This window comes from Condylura cristata, unplaced genomic scaffold, assembly GCF_000260355.1.
Source record: "Condylura cristata isolate star-nosed mole 26May11 unplaced genomic scaffold, ConCri1.0 scaffold00023, whole genome shotgun sequence".
NCBI classification, from domain to species: domain Eukaryota; kingdom Metazoa; phylum Chordata; class Mammalia; order Eulipotyphla; family Talpidae; genus Condylura; species Condylura cristata.
In genome coordinates this window covers 34,814,512-34,841,492 of record NW_004567124.1, presented here as the reverse complement: position 1 = coordinate 34,841,492, position 26,981 = coordinate 34,814,512, and the positions used below count along the sequence as shown (strand labels likewise).

At 37.0% G+C, this 26,981-nt stretch overlaps 1 protein-coding gene across 3 annotated transcripts in view; it reads right to left on the bottom strand.

Moving 5' to 3' along the window:
• The window catches only part of PEAK1 (pseudopodium-enriched atypical kinase 1), a 217,995-nt gene that overhangs the window by 68,897 nt on the left and 122,117 nt on the right, over positions 1–26,981 (bottom strand). For all 3 annotated transcript variants that reach the window (XM_012728616.1, XM_012728617.1, XM_004688002.2), the window contains one exon: positions 1,106–4,373. In XM_012728616.1, the coding sequence (XP_012584070.1) occupies positions 1,106–4,254 (3,149 nt within the window). In that variant the 5' untranslated portion in view covers positions 4,255–4,373. The remainder of the gene's footprint in view (positions 1–1,105; positions 4,374–26,981) is intronic.

Below are 26,981 nucleotides of genomic sequence, written 5' to 3'. Positions count from 1 at the left end.
GAACCTGCTTAATAAAACTAGTCAGAAAAGTAAAGACAGATATTGGATGACTTCACTTGTAATATAACTGATATAAGAAATCAAAAATGGATGAGCTGCAAAAGCAAATACTGACAACCATGTTGATGTTTCTCTAGCTAAGAGGGAGGGGTATGGAAGAAAGTTAAAGGTGGGAAATGGTAGGGGAAAAAAGGAGGTAAGGAAAAATCCTTATGCTTTCTAAACATAAATGTTTATGTGAATGATTACAAGTGAAAATATAAAAATTCTGTTAGATCTTATGTTCACAGACAGTACAAAATTATAGGAAGAATACATGCCTTATACAGCCAGAGTTTCCATTCTGGTGTAGATAATTACTAATTTGTGACTCTTGCAACTTATTAACTTCGTTGCCTTTCAGAACACAATCAATTTTGGGGCTGTATTTGGCAATTTGTAGAGCCCTGCGCCATATACAGAATGGGTGATCAACAAACAGCTATTAAGGCATAAAGGAAAATCAAGGTTTACAGAACTGATGTGGGCTTACAATCTGCATAGCTGAATTGAGGATTATATCACTGAGTCTTAACTTCAATGATCAACACCTCTTATTTCACTGACACATTAAATAATTATTCTCTTTTTTATAACACTTAGAGGAAGAAGTGAAACAGACAGCAATAAAACAAAATCAAATATTCTCTTAAAATAATGTATATAGAGAAAATGCTTTGGTGAAAGCCATAAAGAATTGCCTGCAGAGTTTTATTTCATTTACACTGAAGGAAAGAATAGTACCACCATTTATTCATTTGACCCTATTTCTTTTTCACACGGTCACTAACACTATTAATGTGTTATGGAATTGTTTTTCTATGTTAAAGCCCCTTTGCATTCACCAGAATGCAGTATGCTATTTTAGCTAAAGATTCTGGGTTATAAAACTTGCTCAGTGAAGATCACTTTGGTAAGATCATAATTTTGAATACAGTTATAAAAATACTACTTATAAACAAAAATGGCTCTTATGCAATCTTAATCTGGTAAAAACGTAGCACTTGAAAATGTGTTTTTTGTTTTCTTTTTTTAAAACCATATTTTGCCAGTCTGTTTTACATACCTGAGAATTTTTTTAGGTATCTGTGCTGGAGAAGAATGACTCCTTTTCTTTTTCTCTGAGTCCTTCGGTAACCCATCTTCCACTCCACTTTTCTCTGGAACTGCTGACTGATCTTCCCTGGCCTTGCTCTGCTCCACAGCAAGGAGGCCTTGGGCGGGCTCACACCTGTACATGAAGACAATGGCTGGCTTCTCACTGGACTCTCCTTTTGCCTCTGCGAACCAGTGATGGCGCTGAACTGGAGGAGGGGGCAGCATGTGAATGACTGTGCCATCCAGGCCCACCAGTTTCCCCTTCTCCCGTTCTTTCTCTTTGTCATCCTCCTCATCTGTTTTCCGACGGCGAAAGAAGCTTTTAAATGATATCCAGCGTTTTGGTTTTGCATCAACTGCCCGCCTGCTACTGTCAGAATGCAAAACTGATTCAGCTTCCGTTGACCTGGTGGGGCTTGTTGGCTTGGTCCAATTGTTGAAATGTTTTTGCAAAAGGTTACTGGCATGGTACGGGGAAGAAGTAGAGCGTGGTGGGGGAAAAGGAGGTGGTGGCTCACCTTGTGGGTTACCCACTGATTTGGAGGCAAGGGTGGCTGCTGGCTTGGTGAGTGGATCTTTCTGCACTTTGGTGGGATTTTCTGTGGGCTGAGGTGCTTCAGCCTCATCACTGGGCTGAGAAATAAAGAGAGATTTGGGCCGGACTGGCGTACTCTTAGGTGTCGTCTTCACAGTGTCCGCATCTGGAGGAATGGCATAAAGCTCTTCCACACTGCAAGCCTTAGGGCCAGCTGGAGGCATTTCTGGGGGAGTTTTAGGGGGCTGGATAGACGCCACAATCTGAGAAAGGACGGTGCTTGCTTTCTCCCTGGTGCCACCGCTGCCGCTGCTACCCACCATCTGACACTCCTGAGTACCTTCTGGTTTAACCAGAGAATCTTGAGTGGTTCTCTGGATCTTTATTGGGGAGCTGTGGCTGGAGCTATAGCTTCTCTGTGGTGAAGACTGACCTCTGTTAAGACAGCTGTTAAACTCCTGAACTTTCTGAGCCACCGAGCCCCTCTTACGCTCTGTGCTGTTTGAAAACGCTTTAGCTTGGGGACATTCAGTAGGTTTGCAAGTGGTATTATCAGACACTTTGCTTTCAGTTTCTATTTCTTCATAAGTATGGCTTATTACACTTGTGGTTTTTTCCTTTACTGAGAGCTCTCCACTTGTTCCGAGAAAACTTTTGTAAATGGCTAGATTGTCATATGCATTTGGATTAATTACAATGGGAACTTTGATAGCATTTTTTGAACTCCGGGCATAAGATGGCTCATCATGAATGATAATGGGGAAAGGTGGCATGCCAGCATTGTTATAACTATTAAATTTTATTTCAGACAAATTAGGTGACTTCACAGGGATGGTTTTGGAGGAAATGTTTGTAGTGGTGGGTGATGTAGGTGCTGATTTGTGACAGGCTTTCCTTGGAGGGACATTTGGTCCAGTTCCACCACTAATTAATTCCACCTTAGGTATCTTTTGCCGTGGACTGGTACTGGAAGTCCAGACTTCCTGATATCGGATTGCACTGGATTTTTGAAAATGAGCACTTATTTGTCCTGATGCCAACACAGGTGATGTCACTGGAGAGTTTGGAGTTGAAGAAGAGCCTTTTATCCTGGGTTTATTAACAGGGCCCTCGAGGTGCTCACTGGTCATGGCTGCTGACACATCTACCACAGTGTATGGCTTGCACAAAGGCTGCTCCAGATTCACAACTCGGTAGGGCTTTGCCTGCTCTTCTACTGGGACGAGGTTTATGGTGACTGCTTGCCCTGCTATATCTGTAGAGGCTTTATTTTCTTGCTTCTCAGTTTGTACAGCAATCTTGCCATCCTTTTCTTCTAATCGGAGGGCAAGGACTGCTTTGTGTGTCTCTGGAACTTTTACTGCAGTTTTGGGTGCTTGTGATGTGTCCTTTTCTTGATTACTAGCAGAGAGACTTTCAGTACTGGGCTCAATTTTCTTCATGTCCTTAGGCTCTCCTGGGTTACCAGGAGATAGTCCCCCATTGCAAATCTTCTGGGATAAACTACTGGCTGTCTCAGAACGTGATTCTTCTGTTAGAGAAGAATCTGGGGAGGTGGAATCAGATGATAACATGCTCTGAATACTCCCTGCTCCATAGGGAACCACAGAATTCTCTTCGTAACCATTAAGGATTTCATCATAACTGTCATCATAGTCCACAGCACAAATTCTCTGTAGAGATTTATTTCGTAGGGGAACAGTATTCCACTTTTTGTCCACAAAGAATCGAACAGGAGACAAAGTATTTGCCCTTAAGTTAGCAAAGCGAGGTTGCCCTCTCATGCGAATCTCCATGGCCAAGAGCTCTTCATCACTCTCATCCCAGCTCTCATGCTCCTCCTCCATGTTACTGAAAAGTACATCATCTTCACTTTCCTCGCCACTGGAAAACTCTGGATAACAGAACCGGCCCCCTTCATTACTGATTACTTCTGTGCTCCCACTCAGAATAACGTGCTTTCCCTGAGTTTCCTTTATACCACCCATCATGCAACTTGGTGGAAGCTTTCTTTCCAGTGATCTTTTATAACAATCATTTATCCTTCCTAAGAATGTTTCTCTGGAGCTTATTTCATTTCCTCCTATCTGAGGGGTTGTATTCAAACCTGCTATTTCCTTTAATACATCAGTTAGTCCATTATTGTTATTTGATATCTTCTTTGCACTATCATTATTGCCACAAGGCTTAGGAACATGGCTAAATCCTTCAATGTTATCTTCATTGTTATTATTAAGTGGTTTCTGATTCAAGGCCGTTCTGTTTCGATTCCACCCTATGATGACAGGTTTGTTGTCACTATGTTCTTGGACACTAAGCTCACCACATACACTTTGCCCATCTGCCACCATCATAGTGGGCTTCACAGCTATAGTGGGTTTTTTAGCCACAGGAGGCCGGAAATTTCCTGTGTTCCTGATGCGGTGGTTGTTACTGTGATTGGCATTTGTTTTCACATTGCCATGGGTGATGGGTGCCTTCTCAGGGTCTGGGGGGAGCTGGTGCAAGCTTTTAGGTTTAAAGCAGTTCTTGCATTCACCAGGTTTCCAAACGTGTTCAGTAAAGGTGTTACAAGCAGACATTTTTAAAAATAGAACTTCACAGACAATGCTTTCCTTTCAGTGCATGGCAAAATTTTCATCCATTAGTTTTCGCCTCTCTTATATATCACACATAGCAGCTCTTGCCAAGCTTGATCAATCTGTGGGGAGGGGGAAGAGAAGGAAGAAGAAGAAAATCTAAATGGAAAGGGCACTAGGAGGCATATTATGATGAATGGCTTAAAAAAAAAAAACTGGTTCCATTTCTAAAATTTCCCTTATGTTAAAAGATAGGTAAACTAATTTGGGTACTACATGAACTCCCTTTAGCCTACGAGTATTTTGGGAAGTTAGATTTCTTAACCATAATTTTACACACTCTCTTTGAACCATATATAATCTTTTGATCAATGCCTCTATGGTAATGACACGGTGACTGTTCCCTCCTGGAAAAGCTTTTGAAATTGTTCTTCCTGTTATCCACCAACCATCTGAAAAGTCTGACTCCACTATGAGCTCAGCTTCTGCCTACCCCTTAAATAGCGATATCCCATAGATGCCTAAAACTCAAAAGTGTTCAAAACTAGTCCTTTGGTTACTCCTTTTCTCAACCCCAAGAAACCTTCTGCTCTAACAAGCTTTCTTCTAACCCCAAGAGACCTTCATCCTCTGCCTTTATCCTATTTCATTTCACATTACTATCACTCACCTACATAGCTAAGTTTCAACCTTCAGAACCTTCTTTACATCTCTCCCCTTACTTCTAAGTCCATATCCTACTAAGTTCCCTAAATCAGTCTAATTTTAGCTACTACAATTCACTGGAACTCATTCTTGCCATTGTCAGATATTTTGTAGTTCAAAAGCTCACCATTTTTTGCCTAGGTTCTTGCTACAGTCTGTCAACTTCATGCCTGTAGTCTCACCTCATTCCAGTCTAAAATCTCTGCCCTTGTTTTGTAAAGTGTGCTCTTAAGATAAGCAGTAGCAACCTCATTTTAATTCCAATCCCAAATCAATTTGACCAGAACTGCATCTTAATAAGATTTCTCAGGGGATTCCACTGACCTATCAGATTTAACTTTCTCAAATGTTGAAATGATCATGTTTTATCTAACTTAACTATTTTGTGGCTTCAAGCTAGTCATTGGCTCCCAACTATCAGAGTGCAGACTAAAGAACCACATGGGGAACCACTCTGATCCTAGCTCATCAATGCTGAGGAAGAGTCCAGTAATCTGATTTTTAAATAAGGGCCCTAGGTTATTCTATGTGTACTGAGGCATTGAAAGCTCTGAGTTACATTATCTTCCATCTAGTGTTATGTTCTGAAAATCAACTAGTTTTATACTATAGAGACTACTGGACTACTTATTATTCTTTGATATTATGAAAATCATTTAAATATGAATACACATTTTCATTTTTAAAAAATCTGATCTACCACTGACTTACATTATGTTTCAGGAGCATTGCTTTACACTTTGATAAATGTGACACCACACCCACCACCAAAGGCAGTTACCATCTACTTCTACCCAATTAACTTTCTTCTCATTGTTCTTCCCACACCTCTACCCTTTCTCCTCTGATAACAACCTCTTTTTTTCCACAAGTTTAGAGTTTCTTTAAGGCCTGGGTTATATCTTACTCACCTCTGAATGTTTAGCACAAAAATATGAATAAATTGAATAAATGTGTTGGCTTTAAAGATTTTTAGAAAAATATGAGTCCTGTGGCTTTCTCTTTTTTATGCACATAGCTGTTTTATAGCTCTCTGGATGTTATAATAAAGGTATGTGTAGGCATGTACACATGAACTACTAATAGATGGAAAGTTTAACTTCATTCATGTACAGTGACGCAGTACCTGGTTTTGTCAGAAACCCACGTATTTTCACAAGTTACAGCACATTTACAAGGAAGGAAAGAATATTTTTCTCTAGCTAATATATACAATGCTAAGTCCACTGAAAACAGTACTCATAATGTACTCTGCTTCAGCTGATAAAGTACAGACTTAATGATCAAAGAATTTCTATAGAGAACCAAAAATCTAAGTATGCTGGAGATCACTGAATGGTTCTTTTCAATAAAGTTAAAATACAATTTTCAAGTGTTTATTTGAAAACATTTATTTATTATTCCAGATATTCTAAAATCCCTTAGTGATAAAACCATTTTCTGGTTCAGATATTCTAAAATCCCTTAGTTGATAAAAACATTTTCAGAAAGGGGAAGAATGGTGTAAGCTTAAACTGAAAAGGAAAGCAGGGGCCAAATCTATCATTTTTTTAGGCTTTTAAAGATTATAGTTTATCCTAAGAGCAGCAGGATGCCACTGAAGGGTTTAAACAGGGGAAACAACATGATCCAATATGCATTTTATGCACACAGAACTGGGGTATAGGCCAGAGGTGCAGGGACAGAGAGAGGATTCACCAAAGACAGAATGGGGAGCAGAACAGGCAGACAGATGAAGTACACTGCTGAGGGGAGCAGCAGGCGGGTCAGGAGAGGTCTGCCCTGCCATGTGGTCACCAGGGTGGAACCACTGCACCATCAGGAGAGCCCCTAATTTGCATTTTAAAAAGATGGCACTGACCAAAAAACATGAAATGTTTTAGGTAGAAATCTAACAAAATATGTGAAAAAAACCTGTATGAAGAAAGCTATAAAAGATAAAAGCACATTATTATAAAAAACTCACAAAACATATCAAAACCTAAATCAGTGGTGAGATATATCAACTTCTCTCAATATTTTTAAGTCAATTTTTCCCAAGTTGTTCTTAAGTTCAGCATGCGTCCAACCAGAAGTGAAGCAGAATTTTTTAGTAGAAATCAATAAACCGGTTAAAGAGCTTCTGTACAGCCAATTAGAATATTACAAAAAACAGACAGACATCCCACTGTTTGGGAAAAAATTTTCTCACACAAAACTAGTGATAAAGGGTTGATCACAAAGATATACAAAGAACTGATGAAACTCAACAACAAAAAAACAACCCCATCAAAAAAATGTGCAGAAGAGCTAAAAAGACACTTCTCCAAAGAGGAAATGCAGACAGCCAACAAGCATATGAAAAAATGTTCAGCATCACTTGTAATAAAGGAGATGCAAATTAAAACCACAATGAAATACCACCTCACCCCAGTGAGAATGGCACATCTTCAAACAACTAGCAACAACAAATGTTGGCGAGGATGTGGAGAAAAAGGAACTCTCCTGCACTGCTGGTGGGAATGAAAACGAGTATGGAAAACCACAATGGAAAACTGTTTGGAGGTTCCTCAAACTGCTTAACATGGAGCTTCCATATGACCCAGCAATCCCAGTTCTAGGTATCTACCCAAAAGACACAAAAACACTGATTCAAAAAGATACCTGCACCCCCATGTTTATTGCTGTTTTATTCACAATTGGAAAGACCTGGAAACAGCCCAAATGCCCAAAAATGGATGATTGGATTAAACAAATGTGGTTCATATACACAATGGAATATTACTCAGCAACCAAAAAAAAAATAAACACATGCCTTTTGCAGCAACATGGATGGAGCTGGAAAAGATCTTGCTTAATGAAGTAAGCCAGAAAAAAGGGAAAAATACAGATGGTTTCACTCATAGCAGGAATATAACAGACCAGGTAAGAAAATGATAATAATAATGTACAGCTGTATACCAGAGACATTTTATGGGGGTGGAGTGGGAATGGGGATCAAAAGCAGTGGGGGGAAGACCAAAAGGATTATAACTGAGACGGATAAATGCACATTTACATAAATGATGTAAAAATAAACTCTTATTATTCAAAAAAGAAAAAAGAAGAAATCAACAAACGGATTCTAAAATGTATAGAGAAGGCAAGGGAACTAAAACAGACAAAACAATTTTGAAAGGGAATAAAATTTCAGGATTCGTTAGTTGATTTCAAGGTTTATTGCAAAGCTGTAGTAATCCTAACAATGTGGTACTACTAACCAATAGAAACATAAATGGACAAGTTGGGTAATTTAGCCATGGGCCAAATTTCACCTATTGCCTGTTTTTGTATGCCTCTAGGCTCAAAGAGCTGTTTAAAAAACATTTAAATTACTGCAAAAAATCAAAATAATATTTTGTGACAAGCAAAAAATTACATGAAATTCAAATGTCAGTGTCCATAAATAAAGAGTTCTATTGGAGTATAGCCCGGCTCATTTGTTTACATATTGTCGATGGCAGTATTTGTGTTACAATGGAGAGCTGTGTATTATATTAGACCCATGTGGCTCCCTCATCACTTGTAGTGCTTTCCAGTGCTTTAAAAATAGCAGTGTTTCCACTGCTACTTGCAGAACCTGAATGAAGACAATTTTCAAAGATAAAAATAAGTAAAATTAAAAAAAAAATATGTATAAGTATACAAACATTTATAATCAAGTTTGATGAAAGGAATACTAACTTTGAATCCTAATTAAGTAAAGTTTTATCTCTCTCCTCCAAAATAATTCCATTCTTCTTCTTAGTAGGGGTGTGTTATAAATGTAGTCAGTTGTTACATTTTTAATTTTGTCCAAGAAATTCATGGAAATTTGCATTCTTTCTTATCACATAGGCGCTATGGATTTTACTGGCTGCCCTACAAATCTTAAAATATTACTCTTTTTTTTTTTTTAGAAGATTTATTTATACATACAAGAATTAGGGTGCAAACCAGAGATGCGGGGGACTGAGAGGACTCACCAGACACAGAGTGGGAGTCCAAACAGGCGGACTGACCAAAATATGCTGCTTAGGGGAGCAGCGGGCGAGACAGGAGAGGTCTGTAAAGTCATGTGGGTCACCTCTCATGGGGGTTTGAACCCACACTGCAGTGGTTGCTGATAGCCCCACGGCACTGCGCTTCGCTTTAACCCGCTGCACCACCAGGGAGGGCCCACTCTCTGGTTCTTTACAGAGAAGTCTGTTGATTCCTGAATAGATCAGAACAAATATGAAATGGTATCAAGTCCAAAAATAGACTTACACAAATATAGGCAAGTGGTTTTTGATAAAGGCAAAAAGGATATTTTTTTCAACGAATGTGTAACCACAGCCAACAAAATGAACCTTGATTCACACCTCACATCACATATACAAAAACTACCTCAAGATGGATCACAGGTCTAAGTATGACAGGTACCACTGTAATTACAAGGCTTTTAGAAGAAAACGTAGGGGAAAGTCATTGCAACCTGGGATCTGGTAGAATTTTTAGATTACAACGGCAAAATTCATAAAAGAAAAAAATGGGGCCCTCCCTAGTGGCATGGATGATTGAGGAGCAGCACTGTGAAGCTAGCGCAGCTTTGGTGCAAGTTCAATCCCCACCCCGGAGGTGACCCACATGGCACAGCTGTTCTGTTTCGCCTCCTGCTCTCCTCGGCAGTGTACTTTGTGGATCTGTCTGTTCTGCTCCCCACTTGTCTCTGGTGAATCCTCTCACTGCTCCTGCACCTCTTTCCTGTACCCCAGTTCTGTATGCATAAATAAATAAACCTTTCAAAGAAAAAATGAGATCATTTGGACTTCATCAAAATTAAAAATATTTGCTCTGACATATATACTCATAAGAGAATGAAAAGACAAGCCACAGGTGAGAATTCTTTTTGTGTGTATATAAAGTACCTATCTGACAAAGGACTTTTCAAAACATATAAAGAATTTACAAATTTCAATAAGAAAGTCTAATTTAAAATACAGGAAAAAATAGACATAAATTTTCTATGGCACCCATCAATCTCTTTTATAGGTATTTACCCAGGACAAGTGAAAAGTTGTTTTACTGAAGTCTATACACAAAAGTTTATAGGAATAAATGGAAAACATTTATATAATAGTAGTTATATAATATGGGTAGTAGTAGTTATATAATATGCATTTGTCAAAACTGAGATAATTTCCACTAAAAAGGATAATTTTTGTAAGTAAGTCAAACCTCAAAAAGCCTAACTTAAAAAATAAAAGATGCTCTGGCTGATCTATGGTTAGTAGACTGGGAGAGAATAGGTCAGGTGGTCAAAAGGGCTATTCAAGGGCTACCATTGGCAAAAAAAGACATAAGGATGGTCTAGATTAGGATGTGGAGCTGGGTGTGCCAAGAACAGGAAATGCATGGATAGCTGGATTTTGAAGAGTATAAGAAATGAAGGGGTTTTGCGTTAATGTATTATTTGTGAGGCTAACACGGGAGGAGGTACAAATGTTGGGGGAGTGATAACAAGTCCATATTTGTCAGTGACCAAGAAGTTGAATTTAGAAGTCTGGAACACCAAAGGAGTCCTGCTGTTCTTGTCTGTTGAGGATTGCTGCAACAGACATAGCCAGTCTAAACAGGAAATCGTGAGCAGGGGAGGTGGCCTTAATGGTTGAACTGGGGCAGAGAAAGTGTGAAAAAAGCAGTCACAAATATGATAATACAGAAGTTAGAAGAGATTTCAATAGGACAAGAGAAAACAATTATTTCAAGTGCAGTGCAGCTAAATGGTAACAGAGAATAAGGACTCAAGTGTGCCCACTGGACCTGGCAATATGAGCTCATTTGTGAGCTCTCAGCATGAACTGTTTTTGTATAGTGGTAGGAACAGAAAGCAGACTGTGCTGAACTAAAAAATAAGACTTACTATGGGTAAGTCTGTGGAGAAGTACAGATGGGAAGTAGAAGAAACAAAAGAGTGTGCCCTCCTTGGTGACATAATGGGTTAAAGCATAGCACTATGGCGCTATCTGCAGCACAAGTTTGATCCCCAGCCAGGGAGCTGACCCACATGGTGCAGCAGACCTCTCCTGACCCACCCACTGCTCCTGTCAGCAGTGTATTTCAGTACATCTGCCTGTTCTGCTCCCCACTCTGTTTCTGGTGAATCCTCTCACCTCCACCCATGTACCTCTGGCCTCTACCCCAGTTCTTGCATGCATAAATAAATCCTTAAAAAAGAAGAAAGGAAGGAAGAGCTGGTGGCAGTGGTAGCGGGGGCATGGTTGTCCAGAAAGAATGTCTAATGGTTGGGCCAGTTCTTCTCTGTCATGAAGCATTTTATTTTTTAATTCCTTTCTATGTATTACTGTGTGGCAGTGAATACAAAAGAACAAGGCACCCTGGCCTACTATTTTGTTAACCAAGTAAAGTTTACTACCGATAAAAGGTAGATAAATAGTGAAAATAATTCCCTTCTTTGACTGCAAGTGATCTAATTTAGTCAGGGGGTGGCTGTTGTGTTGATTTGCATATGTTACACTAGCAATAGGATAGACAAAAACACAATTAGCTTATGTCAGTCCTATGTGCAACAAGAACACATCAATAAAATTGAAGCCTTGGATGTGACACTCTTTACAAGTTCTGTGTACTTTTGTATTCATGCTGCTATAAGACCAAGAAATGATCCAAGCAAACACCTTGAGCAAGCACCAGATGGAGCTGCTGTCTAAGCCACAAAGGCTTAACTACGAGGACTTCATTTTTCAACACTAATTATGTTTGTGGAGGCAAAGATATGCACTTAAAGACACTGTCAAAACTACTTTAACTTATAATAGGTCCTTAGCAGGAGAAGCTGTACCAGATGTAGCTGTGTCCAAACAGCAAACTTTGGGCTTTAGTGCCATTATAAAACGACTTGAATAACAGCAGCTTTGCCTGCTCACCAAAGATATCCCCCAAATAGGAAATTCTAGTCACCCAAGTTATGCTTGAGATAAAAAATGAATCTTGAGGCGCTTAAACAATGAAATATGACAGTCTACTCTGGTGTCTGTGCCAAAACAGGTCTGATGTGTAGTACCCAAATGAACTGTTTGACAAGAAAAGCTCATTTACCTCACATTCCTTATAATCTCTAAGCAAATGCTGCAGATTTAGGACGATGGGAGAGTTTATGGGTGAAGCGCCCCCAGAAGCTGGCTGGGATTTCATGATCTAAAATCCGATTTCATATTTGACAGTTTTCAAGACCAAAGTCCTCCAGGCTACAAGATGAAGCTACTCAAAGTAGCCTATTTCACTTATTGTCATGGCAGCTTTTTAAGAACCTATTACTGTTTTTTTACTTTGTGCTGCTACATAGACAATGGCAATAATTAGTTTGCGTCTAGTCCAACAATTTCAAACAGACTTGATACAAAACCAACTAACTCCACACTAGAATTCAATCTTAGAATAAATGGGTTGGCAGAAAGCTGGAGCTCATCAAGCTGGAGAGTGTGTAGGAGTTATATTAAACATCATCTATAGAGCATTTCCTAAAGCACTGAAGGAGAATTTTTTTTAAATTTTAATATAATAAGTGTATTTTTACATCATTTTGTGCCTTTTTCCATCTCAGTTGTAATCCCGTGGGCTTCCCATCACCAAATCACCCGTGTGTCTTCACCATAGTCCAGTGTACTCCCTCTCCACCATTTTTTATCCCATTCCCCACCCCTATAAAAAGTCTCTGTTATATAGTTGTTCATTATTATTCTTACTTAACACCCCCCCGCCAGTCCTTTATGCTCCTGCTATGAGTGAAACCATCCAGTATTTTTCTTTTTCTTTCTAGCTGATTTCACTAAGCATGACCTGTGAAGAAGAGTCTTTTAATAAAAAAAAGAGGAAGGGGATAGATCTGATCCCCAATTCTTCTTTCTCTTCCTAAAATCTGTTGCTGTGCCTTAGAGATGGAGTCAAGAATCCTCACTCCTGTACACAGGTTTTTAAGGGTATTTTCAATGAGGAACTACTGCTATCTGTCATCCCACACATTGATCCATTTCCAGGATACCAGGGTAAATTGTACAAGCCAAAGTTCTCATTAGGTTTTTGTAATGGAACATGTGGCTCACTTACATAAAAAAGGAAAGGAAAATGTGACATGGTCCCCACGTCAATGTTCCCAACCTTTCCTTCTTCCACAGTGAAAAATGCTGACCCAACTCCTCAACCAGTTGCCAAATCCTTCAGTATATGACTAAAAGGGTGGGGAGAGGAAGTGAAAGCAAAGTTGCCGGAAAAATGTTTTGTAGGAGATAAAACACAGCTTTAATTTGGCGCACTAATGAAAATTCCATGAGTAAAAGGAACCTTCTTAATTTGAGATCGATTTCTTTCTCTCACTCTCTCACACACACATATACACATATGCATACACACAAAGCAAGATCTTAAGTAAGACAAGGTTCTCCTGTCAAAAGAAGAAAGTCAAACCTACTTAAGCTTGAAAATTTAACTAAAGTTCCATTAAAAGGAGGAAGCCATCTACTTCAATTGTTCTAACCACAAGGTTTCTTTGACATTTGGCTCTGTCCTGTCACATGGGAGTTGTCTCAGGGAAAAACTGCAACAGCAGCAAAGACATCACTGTAAGCAGCACTGCTTAAGTTCCAACCCATCTTTTGAATTCACACTCAGTGATGGAACTGCTTGTTACCACTCCTAATTATTATAAATTTGGTCATAATTAGTTATAAGAATATAAGTTCCAAAATGTTCACTGAACCCTCCTCAGACTCCTTCTTCAGAAGGAGTACTTCAGAGAGGGGTTGAAAGGTCACCTAAAAACTGCTAAAGACTCCAGGATCTTTTACAGTTGCATTCTGTTCACAAGCTATTCCCTCTGCTTGGAATGCATTTCCTCTTATGTTGTTCCATTTGGCAAAACCTATTTACCTTTCAAGGCTCAGTTCAAATTTTATATCTGTGATGATGCTTCACTGACTCCTTATATAGCTTTATTACACCACATTGTGTCCTAATTATATAAATTTCTAGAAGGAAGGACTGTGTGTTTTTCATCTGTATATCTCCTAGATTATTTGGAATATACTAGTAACAGATAAATGCTTCCTGAATAGTATTTTTTTTTTCAGTATTACTACTAAGTGCCAGTATTACTACTCTTTGAAGCAATTTATCCAGGATAATTCTTAACTTCCATAAAAATTTCATGACAGACATAGCCCCATTTTACAGATGAAGAAATTGAGACTTGTTCAAGGGCACACAACTAGTAAATGATTGAGTGCAGCTACCCTTAGCATCTGGAGGCTCATGTTAGACATAGCAAGGGGCACCTAAAAGGCAAGTCCCTCAGGAACAGCAGCACTGCCCAACAGAGTAGAACATTGAACAAAGAAGCACTAGAAGCAGGCACATCCACACCTTACCCAGCAGGGCCCATGCACTCACTATCGAGCAGGCTAGGAGTAAACTAACAGGTTTTAGCTAGCTGGGACACCCTTAAGTTGTGCTTTTTGCACTTTGGAGTGTTGAAGGAATAAATACTTGGAGACAAATTAAGTCTGATCTTTCATTCAGTCCAGCCTGAGTCAGAAGGCTGCTTTACTTGAAGTGACCAGTTGAGTGAATGGTGAGTTGCTGCTGGACTTTCTCACCATCTTCCTCTTCTCCAGTGTTCTCACCATGAAGCCAAATATCAGGGAAAGAAAACTGGACTACAGACTCATTGAGATGTAAAAGATAGGTGACTGCCGGTTAAAAAGGAAAAAAAAAGGGGGGGGGGGAGGGAGAATGAAGCCCAGCAAGATTCAAAGGTAAGAGGAAGAAAGAGAAATATAAAAACTGAATTATTCTGAGAAAAATCCCATTTAAATGTTTATAGCTACATAATCAGAGGAAGCAATAATGTCTTCACCATTTCTGGGGGTTTTATTGTCTTGCATGACTTACACATTAGGTATATCATTTTTCCAATCAAAGTAAATTTACCTTCCCTGGCTAAAGAAAGAAGTGAACAACACATTCTGTGAAACATTTATAATTTATACTTTTAAATGGAAAAAGTAATTCTAAGTTAATGAACATCTGAATTACATTATACTCTAAAGAAATATAGTTTTATTGCTTTCAAAGAGATATCATAATAGGCTAGTATAATAGTCTTTCTGGGTGGAAGTATTTGGAGTACCTGTTCTAATAAATAAATAAATGTTTTTATAAATAAATAATGGGTTAAAAATACATTAAAAGGGAATCTTCCAAGGTATTCCAAGGTTTATGAGTTCTCCAAAAGAGTTTTAGTAATGAACTGGAATCAAAGTTTACGCCTAAAATAAATCAATATAATCATACGTTGGCTCACTGCAATGGCCACTTATAACTAAACACAACATGATTTACTACATGATTGCAAATGTACATTTAAGAAAAAAAAGTGTGGGTTCTAATCTGAACCTGCATCAAGTATACTACTTTTTTTGGAAGGAATACTGAGAAAAGGAGGCTCACAGATATAAATTATACAGTCCCATTAAGTAAAGAAAGTGACATCATGGTGTAGTCATAGTATATTATACCAATCTTGAAATTTCTAGATCCTATGAAATATGGCAGAAACACAGAACCAATGGTAATCTGAAAGCTGCCAAGAATCCTGTGGGGTGACAGGCAGTTCCATTTTCATATCATGGGCAGCAAAACATTATCTATCACATTAAAATAATGTTAATTTGAATTTTAGTGTCTTACAGATTTTTAAACATTAATTTAAAATTTTTTTGGTTTACAGTTAAAAAAACATAATACTGTACTTGTGCTTAATTTCTCTTGTTATGCTGTTTATATTAACTTGTTAATCTGTTAGGAGAGTCTAATAATTACCTCACAGACATGTGTAAAGAATTAAGATAAACTAAATAGGGTTTAAAATGAATTGTGGGCCCTCCCTGGTGGCGCAGCGGGTTAAAGCACTGCACTGAGAAACTAAAGCCACTTCCGGATGAGTTCAATCCCCGCCTGCCCCGGAGGAGACCACATGGCGTGGCAGACCTCTCCTGACCCGCCGGCTGCTCCCCTCAGCAGTGTACTTCGTCCATCTGCCTGTTCTGCTTCCCGCTCTGTCTCTGGTGAATCCTCTCACCCTCTGCATCTCTGGCCTGTACCCCAGTTCTGTATGAATAAATAAATAAATCTTTAAAAAAAATGAATTGTAAGTGAACTTAGGTAACAAACACTTAATCCAAATTTACTTTTTCTTATTCATGAACACAGGGTATCTTTCCATTTTTACATCCTATAATTGCTTCAATCAGTCTTATGGTTTCTTTTTTTTAAAGATTTATTTATTTATGCATGCGGAAACTGTGGTACAGGCCAGAGGTATAGGGTGAGAGAGACAGAGTGGGGAACAGAGTAGGCAGATCCACTGAAATACACGGCTGAGGGGAGCAGCGGGCAAAATAGGAGAGGTCTCCTGTACCATGTGGGTTACCTCCTGGCTGCATCAAACTTGGTGCTGCAGATCACTTCTTAGTGCTGTGCTTTAGCTCCTTTTGCCACCAGGGAGGTCCCCAAAGTCTTATAGTTTTTGTTGCATAGATCTTTCATTTCCTTGGTTAAATTTATTCTTAAATATTTTTATTGTTTTTGCTGCTATAGCAAATGAGATTGTTTTTTACTCAGAGGTTTCATTATAAGTTTACAAAAATGCAAATGATTTCTGTATAATGATTTTATATTATGCAACTTTACTGAATCCATTAATTAGTAAAAGCACAACAGTGTTTTGGCCGAGTCTTAGGATATTTTGTATATAAGACAATGTTATCCGTAAATAATGACAATTTTACTTCTTTATTTCTGACTCAAGGCAATCCTTCTCAAAGTTCCAATAGGATTTTTCACAGACATGGAAAAAACAATCCTAAGATTTGTATGGAACCACAAAAGATGCTAAGTAGGCAAAGGAATCCTGAGAAGGATCAGTATAAGAGATTTCCTGATGATAAACTTCATTACAAAGATATGGTAATTAAAACAGTATGGAAAAAAATTAGACCCTGAGACCAACAACAGGATAGAGAGCCCAGGAATAAACCCATATTTATATTGTCAATTAGTTTATAACAGAGGAACCAAGAAGAGACCATAAGTCTCTTCAATAAATGGTTCTGGGAAAATTCAACAGCCAAAAGAAAAAGAATGAAACTGGGTCTTTATAGCACATGAAAAAGTCAACTTAAAATAAATTAGATTTAAACATAAAGACTTAAATCATAGAATTCCTAGAATAAAACACTGCTCTTGGCAATGATTTCTTTGGCTATGTATCAAAACCAGCAAAAGCAAAAATCTACAAGTGAGGCAACATCCAATTAAATGCTTCTGTCCAGCAAAAGAAATGACTAGCAAAAAGAAAAAGCAGCCTACACAACAGGAGAAAAAAAATTAAACTATATATTGGATAAGGGGCGAATATTCAAAAACATATTAAGAACTCATACAACTCAAAAAGGAAAACAAATTTAAAAATGGGCAGAGAAATGAATATACATTTCCCTAAAGATGATATCCAAATGGGTAATAGATACATGAAAAGATGCTCAACATCACTAATAATGAGGTAAATGCAAATCAAGACCATGGTGGGATCAATTCACACTTGCTAAAATGGCTATTATTAAGAAGAAAAGAGATAACAAGTGATATCTGTCAGAGAGTTTTTGTGTACTGTTGGTGGGAATGTAAGTTGACTATAAAAATGTTTGGAGATTCCTATGAAAGTTAATTATAGAACTACCATGTAACGCAGGTGTCCCTTTTTAAGGTATATACTCAAAGGAAATATAAACAGGATATGGAAAAGATATCTGTTCAACCCTGTGCACTGCAGCATTATTTACAATAATTAGAAGCTAAGACAAAGAAACAATTTAAATATCCATCAAGGGATGAATGCAAAAAAAAAAGGATGTGATATTTTACACACACACACACACACACACACACACAGATACATATAATAGGCTAAAAGCTAAAACAAATAAACTAAGTATCCGTCAAGGGATGAATGGGAAAAAAAAAAAAAGTGATATTTTACAGACACACATAACAGCGTATTATTAATGTGTATTGTGACATTTGTGACAATATGAACCTCGCTTTATTGGTTTATTACTTCAATAGACTGTTGATACAAATATTGAACAAATAAACATGGAATTCAAGTGCTGAGTATTAGTCATAAATTGAGAATATATTTCAAGGAAAAGTTTCAAATAATAATTACTTTTTACATCAGAAAGGTCCCCAAATATATTAACTTCTTTTTGAAGTCTGAGAAAATGTTATCTTTAAATTACCTCCCAGTTTTAAATAACTCCTGCAAAGAATTTCCTAGGCACCTGACAAGAGTAGAAGCATTGTTAGCATCCTTGTTTCACTTAACTCTGGCTAGCTGATTCTGTGGAATTCTGACTTTCTTATAAGACCATTATTCTCATTTGACTTGCATTTCTTTTTCCCCTTTATGAGGTGAGTCCTTTGAAAGTATGGTTTGGAACACTTTTATCCAAATTTAAGAAACAACCAGTTGATCACGCCTACAAAATAGCCTGGCATATATCCTTTTGTCCCAAAGAACCACCATAATCAACAATTTAGACATATCCTGTCATAAACCTTGTTCCATAAAACTCCAGGGGACCACTTCTAAATGAAAATATCTAAGTTGAGGGCGAGAATAGCCCTAGCACCTTACTAGAATATAGTCACAGATACTTTTACTAGGAAATATTTTTTTTTATCATTTTTATTGAGGTAACCTTAGCTGATAAAACTGTATGTTTTAGAGGTATAGGTTCCTGCCTCTTCAAATGTATGTTATTACACTACACCCACCACCAAAACGTCCAGAGTCTTCAACCATATTTCCTTTCTACTCTCTTTCTCTCTCCCTCTGCTAACTTCAATTCTTCAGTGAGATTTCTAGGGTTTGTTTTTACTTCTGACTATTCTTCTGTTTCTCTATATTCCACAGATGAGTGAAGTAATCCAGACATTGTCTTTCTTTTCTTCACTTATTTCACTTAGTATAATCCCCTCCATGGATGAACCTTAAGGTATTATACTAAGCAAGTTTAAGTCTGACCAAGACAAATACTGTATAATACCACATAAAGAATCTTAAAAATGAACAAAGCTAAACTTGTAGAAACAGAGAGTAGAATAACGGTTACCAGGGGCTGAGAGTAGAGAAACTGGGAGAAATATGGGCCAAAGAATACAAATTTGCAATTAGAATATGCATATATATACGTTATGGAAAGCTAACACACAGCATTGTGGTCCTGGACTACAAAAATATTATATACCTTAAGTACATAATACTATATACTAAAAAAAAAGTGAGATATGGCAGAGGTATGGCTACTAAGGTAATCACTGGGCAACATTTACAAATGTATAAAATCGATGTATTTTATACCTTAAATCTACACAAAATTATATGCTTATTATATCTAATAATAAGATAAAATACATACATGGTCTGACACAAAGGTTAATTCATATTAAGCATTTAATAACTATCAGTCCTTTTCTCCTTTACTAAATCTTTATATCCGGTGGATGACAGGAAGAGGAAGTATTCTTCTCTAATACACTCCACATATGTTGCTGCCACATTTTGACATAGCAGCTGAGAAGCTAAAAAATTATTCCTATGGAAATAATTTTAATTATGCTTGTAGATTTCAATTATTATGGAATAGGTTTAATTCAAAGTTACAGGTAGCTTACAAACTATTTAGCATTTACTGTTTATACAGGGAAAATGTACTCCAAGTTTTGAACAACTGACTTGTATAGATACTTCAGCATCCTATTTTAGACTTGTGTAATGCATTCAAGAGACACAGTCAGATTATATCAAACGGAGTTACCAAGCAGTAGAGCGATGTGATACTATCTGTACTTTTAAGTATTCAGGTGGACATAGAAAGGACACATTCACAGGAAGCAAGGTTGGAGGTAGAGCAGCTGATTTGAATACTGTATTACTAGACCAGGTAAAGTGCCAAACTAGTGTCAGTAGGAATTAATTAAGAACACTTATCAACCAATGGCACAATGGGGGAGAGAGACAGAGACTGAAGATGTCATCTTTCTACATGAAGATGCAGGACGGTTGCTTTCCCCAGAGGCATACAGAGAAGTGTGGACAATAAGTTAGCAATGATAGCACTACTTTAATGAGAAAACTGATAACTGAATGAAAACAGCAAATATATTCTTAAGTATGTGATTAAAAATTCTTCCCAATAAAACACTCATATTATTGATTGCCTTTGTAGTATAAATCTTGACTCTAAATCTGGAGTGCAAATGGCTGGCTTGATAAGAACAATATAAAAGATTCAAGATGGTGAAGTAGATGGGAAGGCAAAGAAAAAGTGATATAGCTATCTTTATTTTACTACAGAATAAAGGCAGATAAAACAACAACAACAACAACAACAACAACAACAACAACATGGGCTGAATAACTGAAGATGGAGCCAGTGATGGAAGATGAGCATAAGAAAATACTCCAGATGGATACGAACTCATGCCAACAAGTTTCCATAAGGTTCTTCTGAAGAAAGCAGCAGCAGGGGAGTTAGTGAATATTAATATATAGGGAGACACAATCTAATAGAAGAAAAGCTAAGTTATTCTCAACAAAAATATATTGGGTCTTCATTCTTTTTTCTGTGAAGATGTCTGCTTGTGGTCTTTGTGACTGGACTATCACAGAGAGCCAGAGCTTCTGGAAGGAGAGTGACAGGGAAGATGGCAGCCAGTCCTGATGAGGTACTGGGTACCTGGTCCCTGTGGTTGCCAGAGTCCTGGGTGGCAACTCATGAGTTCATAAAACCCTCAGAGACACATATGAACAACAATGTTTATGGCCATGACTATCCAGCTGTTAGTTTATACAGTTACTCAAGTTCTCTAGGCCTTACAGTTTAAATGAAAAATAACTTCATCTTTTATATTAGATAATTATATATTATATTATATTATCTTTTATATTATACATTTTATATATTATATAAAATTTAATATAAATTTCAAAATAATAATTAATAAATTTAAAATCTCACTTTATACAACCCTTTCAGGTGATATTCTATATACAGATAAGCCATCCATGCACAGTATTTAATACATGACCATGCTGTTTGGTAATGTATGCCTTTAAAGTATTCTTCAAAATTTACAATCAATTCAAAACATTACTTAATGCAAATCTGGGTTAAAATGCAAATAAATTACCAACAGAAGACATGAAGTTGCAGCCAGAGGTCTTTAATAAGTTTAAACAATTAAAAGTATTTCTCACATATATAAGAACCAGCTCTTCTATATTGAAGAGTACCCGACCAAGATGACTACATCAGGGTACAGGTAAAAACTCGACAGAGCAGGTAGGAGCCTTGTATCTCATTTATAGATTCTTCACTCTTATTACATATACACATTCAACCTGACTAATTTCAGATCAGGGCTGAGTATTGTTTATACAGAAATAAAGGCGAGTGTTTGAGTTAAAATTTAATGAATAGTAACTGTCTCTCTCATGCTGGTCTTTATTTTTATATCCCCTATCCATTTTCCTAGGAACCTCATTAGATAATAATGTTAGTTTATTTGTGTGGAGATATGTATGTCTCACTGCTCTTTCAAAACAATGCCCAAATGTTCTGTCCACTATTACCCTTAAAAAAAAGACACCCCAGGGTCCTCCCCGGTGGCGCAGCGGGTTAAAACACAGCACTAAGAAGCTAAAAGCCACTTCCGCATGAGTTCGATTCCCACCTGCCCAAGAGGTAACCACATGGCGCAGCAGACCTCTCCTGACCCGCCCGCTGCTGCTCCCCTCAGCAGTGTACTTCGTCCATCTGCCTGTTCTGCTCCCTATTCTGTCTCTGGTGAAGCCTCTTACCGCCCCTGAGCCTCTGGCCTGTAACCCAGTTCTGTATGCACAAATAAAAAATCTTAAAAAAAAAAAAAAAAAGACACCCCTTCTAAACGATCTTTTAGGTGATCTTGTGTGTTCCTACATATTTAAGGGTGGAATAGCTTCCCAGAGCTTGTACCTCTTGCTTCTTTCCTCTGAAACTCAGAATGCAGATTTCAATGGTCTACTAGAGTTCTCCAAACAGTATTGATTATCTTTTCTCCAGAATGTGCTCCCCTTTTTCTGGGCTCTGTAACAATGAATGGTATCACAACACTGGCAGGCATTTAGGCAGGGTCAACTCTGAACCTTCCTGTCCTCTCACACTGCATCGAAATCAATTCCCAGTTCTGTCTTGCCAAGCTGTCTCTCCCTTTGACAACACTAGCCATCACTTGAGCCTACATTTTATCATTGTTTGAAATACTGCAGTAGCATTTCATCTCCTAATTCCTCTAAAAAACCAAAGCTTCATCACTTTATATACATCTTCATAAAAACCTACAGTGGTTCTTTACATACGTATATTCATACGTCTGAATATGTACTATATTCAGATAGTATATTCTATATAATACTCCTCAATATGAAATCTGATAATTATGTTTTACCATTTTAAAAATCATATCCTACATGTCCCCTCAAACAACTGTTCAAAATTCTAAGAACATTTGATTTTTTAGTCAAATGTTTAACTACCCTATGAAATTGCAAGTCCCACTCTTAGAATTTATTGTTTCTGCCTCAAAATTCCTATCACATGGTATTTAGGGCTATTTTTATATTCTCTCTCTCAGATATTCTTTATTATCAGAACATGATACTTTATTATCTGTCTTCACAGACTAAAATAACTTTGGGGGCAGGGGGAGAAGGTGGGGAGAAGCACCAGATAGAGTGGTAAGTGACAAACTAAGGGAGTGAGAGGGAAATATAAGAACTATATAAAAGAACTGAAAAAGCATTTCATAAGAACTGAAAAGGCATTTCCGTATGGGTTAGTGACAGTCCTATGTCTCTTGACAGAATCTCTGTATTTTCCAGAATAGTACTGTGACTAATGTTGACACAGTAAGAAAATGTTAAATTATGTTAAGTATTCTCAATTTAAGAAGAGAGAAAACAACACAAATGTGAAAAGTATTTTATAATGATTTTCATAAAAATGGCTTTTTATTTAAAGTTCAGTTACATAATAAATACACACTATAACAAATTTAGAAAATGGACAAATACGACAAATGAAAGAAAAAGCAACCTTGGCCTGCATTTAAAAAAAAATTGTCACTGATTATTCAAATTAAAAACATTTCAATGTTCACTATATACCAGAGGCAATTTATGGGGGGTGGAGTGGGGAATGGGATCAAAAACAGTGGAGAGAGGGAAGTGCACTGGACTATGGTGATGGCACATGGGTGATTTGGTGATGAGAAGCCCTTGGGGATTCAAGAGATGGAAAAAGGCACAATGATATAAAAATAAACTATTATTAAAAAATTTTTTTTTCAGTGTTTAAACAGTTCAAACCCACAGTTACCCAGAAAATTTGGACAAGTAAATTCATCCTTTCAAAAGACATGTAGAGTTAAAATTTTACTGTAGCATTATAGAAGGTTTTCATCTAACTTTTCTGTTTTAATGTGTGTCTAAAGAGTAAGGGGTTGGGGAAAGGACACAGAATGGGGAACAGCAACAAGAGATAAAGCTGGAGGGGGAAAGAGATAGCAAGGGAATCGCAAGCAAACAAAAGGTGGCAAGACAAATAAAAATAAATAGAAAAACAAAAGAGAAAGCCTAATAGAGGAGCAAACACATTCAGAAAAAGGATAGCTCTTTCATTTCCCTCCCTGTTGACTGTCTTTGTTCTAACTGACTTCAGGCTGATATATACCCTTAGATGCACAATGAATTACAATCAAGTCCTCCTACACGTATACTTTATACCAACACAATCCAGTTTAAAAGGATTATAATTGGTGTGCACCATTCCCTGCAATTTCAACATTGGAAAAATGAATAGTCTCACTAAGGACCAGATGGTGACATGTACTAATTAATCAGGTGTATTCAGTGAATGAGCATATTAAAATGAATGTACCTATTAGACATGTGTTGCCAATGCTCCATCCTGAGGATACTGCTCCTTAAATGAGTGTCTGCAGTAGAAGAGTTTACTGCAACACTCACAGGGTCTTGCACTACCATTTGCAGCAGCAATACCATCCCTCTGGCACCTCCCCTAAATCACCTGGTATTTCATGCAGGCCATCCTGTGAGCCCTGCTATCATTTGTATAACCTTTGTAAGAGTCAGCTAAATATTGGATGTACCACTTTTCTACTAAAGAGAAGATTTTACATATTCATCAAGGTCATTTGTTTGATGGATAACAGGTGAGGAACACATCAAATTAAAACAACTGATCCAGTTCCCTTCCTTCCAATCTGTCTCTCAGACTGGAAACTGTAGCACTTGCTAGCTCAGGGAATAAAGCAGTACACACAGACATGGCATGACAGGTTACCATGGCCTGCTTTTCATTAAATATTGTTAGCAGTGGAGAAAAAGGTATATGCTATTGGTAGATGTACAAAATACTACATTATGTGATCTGGTACACAGCTGGCACTGACAAATATCAGTTCCTTCTTTGAAGTAATAATGAACGGCAAGGAAAATTTTTGTTGGCTCAACCTAGCTGAAGCAAGTCTAAATATGACTTTGGAGAATATAGCGATTATGAGAGAAAATGTGGTTTGGGTGTATACCTCCAAAATTAAAGGGAATATACTCACTGGTAGACGTCTGTCTAGAAGACAACATTTTGAGAAATCATAATCTATGGCAATGGCTATTGCTTAAAATCAGAATTTCACCTAGAAGAATTCTTAGGAGGGGATAAACACAATAGGAACAATAAATAAAATTTGCAGGTACAGACTAGAAAGCCTCCTTATTGGCAGAAGACATTTTAAATTTTGTTTTCCTTTAGGCTGTTGCCTAAAAATTTCAGAGAATTATTCAAGTGGAATTAAATTAATTTAAATATAATTAAAAGTCCAAAATAACACACTCATCATAAAGGTCTCTGTACAAGGATTCAATATTCTTTTGAAAATTTCTATTATTTAGGTTTAAAAATTCCTGGTAGATTTCTACTATTTTTCAGATTTTTGTTAGATGTTCTTTCCCCCTCCAATACGAAGATGTTGGTAAAAGGTTCATCAGACAAACAGATTTCTTCAAAGAATATTGTGTTCTGAGGTAAGACAAACCCAAGAAGACAGATTACAAAAATCAACCAACAATCCTAGCTCAATCACTTAAAATGTACTATGTTAGAAAAATAAAAATCCCGATTAACTGGGAGAAAGCAATGATTTACATCATCTTAAGCAGACTGAGACAATTTTTGGTTGCGATGAAAAACAACCAAGTATTAAATTCTGAAGCACATAATTATTAGTGCCTCACTTTTCCAGGTAAAAAGACAGAAACATGATGCATACAAAGGGTGAAAAGGAGAATGTGAATAGTTCCAGTGTGAAGCGATATGAAAAGGGATAGCAACCTTTACTTACGGGTAGTTTTAGTTAGAAGATTAAGGCTTAGCTCAATCTGAAACAGTATCAAGAGTCTAAAATGAATACCAAGTTTGATAAAAAGTAGATAAGTCAAATGCAGAAAGGAAGCGTGTGTGTTCTAAGTATGGCATCGAATGTCAGAATTGAGGATTCTACTTCTGCTACTGTCTTTAAGATACAACTCTAAATGAGTCATTTTGCCTCTGAGTATTAGGTAAACTACATCCAAGGAGCCTAAGTTCCTTGGAAAGGGATCATGGATATGTTAATATAAAAGATTCTACATTAGCTTTCACTAGATAATAAACGAATGATGATTAAAAAGACAGTATTTGGAATATACAAGCATCTATGCAAAATTTTCAACACTAGGAAGAGCATTAACTAATGAAAGGGAAACAGAACTGATCATTCATGAAAAAAGATGATGCCTGGGAATGGCAAAAGAGTGGTAAGATACAACGTATACACTAAAATCTGAGGTTCTTTACAAATCTTAATGTTGAAGGGTAGTATTGAAATTTCTAAGAATATGTTCTTGAAATCAATTATACTTAAGTTGAATTTTAAACATTTAATTTAGACAATTAAGTTTAGTAAATCTGAGAAGAAATGCTAAACATCTGTTAATATCCATAAAGTTGATTACAACAAAGAACTCACATTAGACAGAGAACAGTGAGTGTAAATGAAAGAAATTATTGAGAGAATACAGTTATATACTGACGACTATACATTATCACCTTATCTACTTCTGATAATCATATAAGGTAGGTATTATCTTTTCTAATTTACCAATGTGAAAACTAAGCCTCAAGAGTATACAAGTTAGGAGTATTGGAGTCAGTATTAGAACTCAGATTGGTTTGATACCAAACCCTATTCTATTAATGGCATTTGTAATTACCAAAATAATATCTTTAGCTTAGGAGTGAGTTATAGAAAGTGTAATTCTAAAATCGGTTAGCAGGAAAAAAAAAAAAAAAAAGAACCACCCAAGAAACCAAATCATCTCAATAAAAGTAGAAAGGTAATACAACTGATTCTATGGAAAGATACCTCAAACATAAGTCATTATTAACACTGTTTCTGTTGAGTCTGCTGTTTTGCAAGTTTATCTTTTTATCCTCTAATTGTTTGATTAGTAAGCCTGAAATGAGCATATTTTCAAAATAAATGAAGAAACAAAAACCTTCCAGATCTTGAATGTGGCTTTTAAGTGAGGACTTTCAAATTGTAAAAAGTGTAACTACTATGCCAAATTTAGTTAGATAAAGCTTTTAGAGTAAGGCTTCTTAAATTTTAAAATGCTCAGAAAGTACCTGTGTATCTTTAAAAACACAGATTCTTATTTAGTAGGTCTGGAGCCATGGGCTATTCTTTGAATAACAAGTTTTATAATAGATACAAAATATGACAATGATAAAAATCTAGGGAAAAGT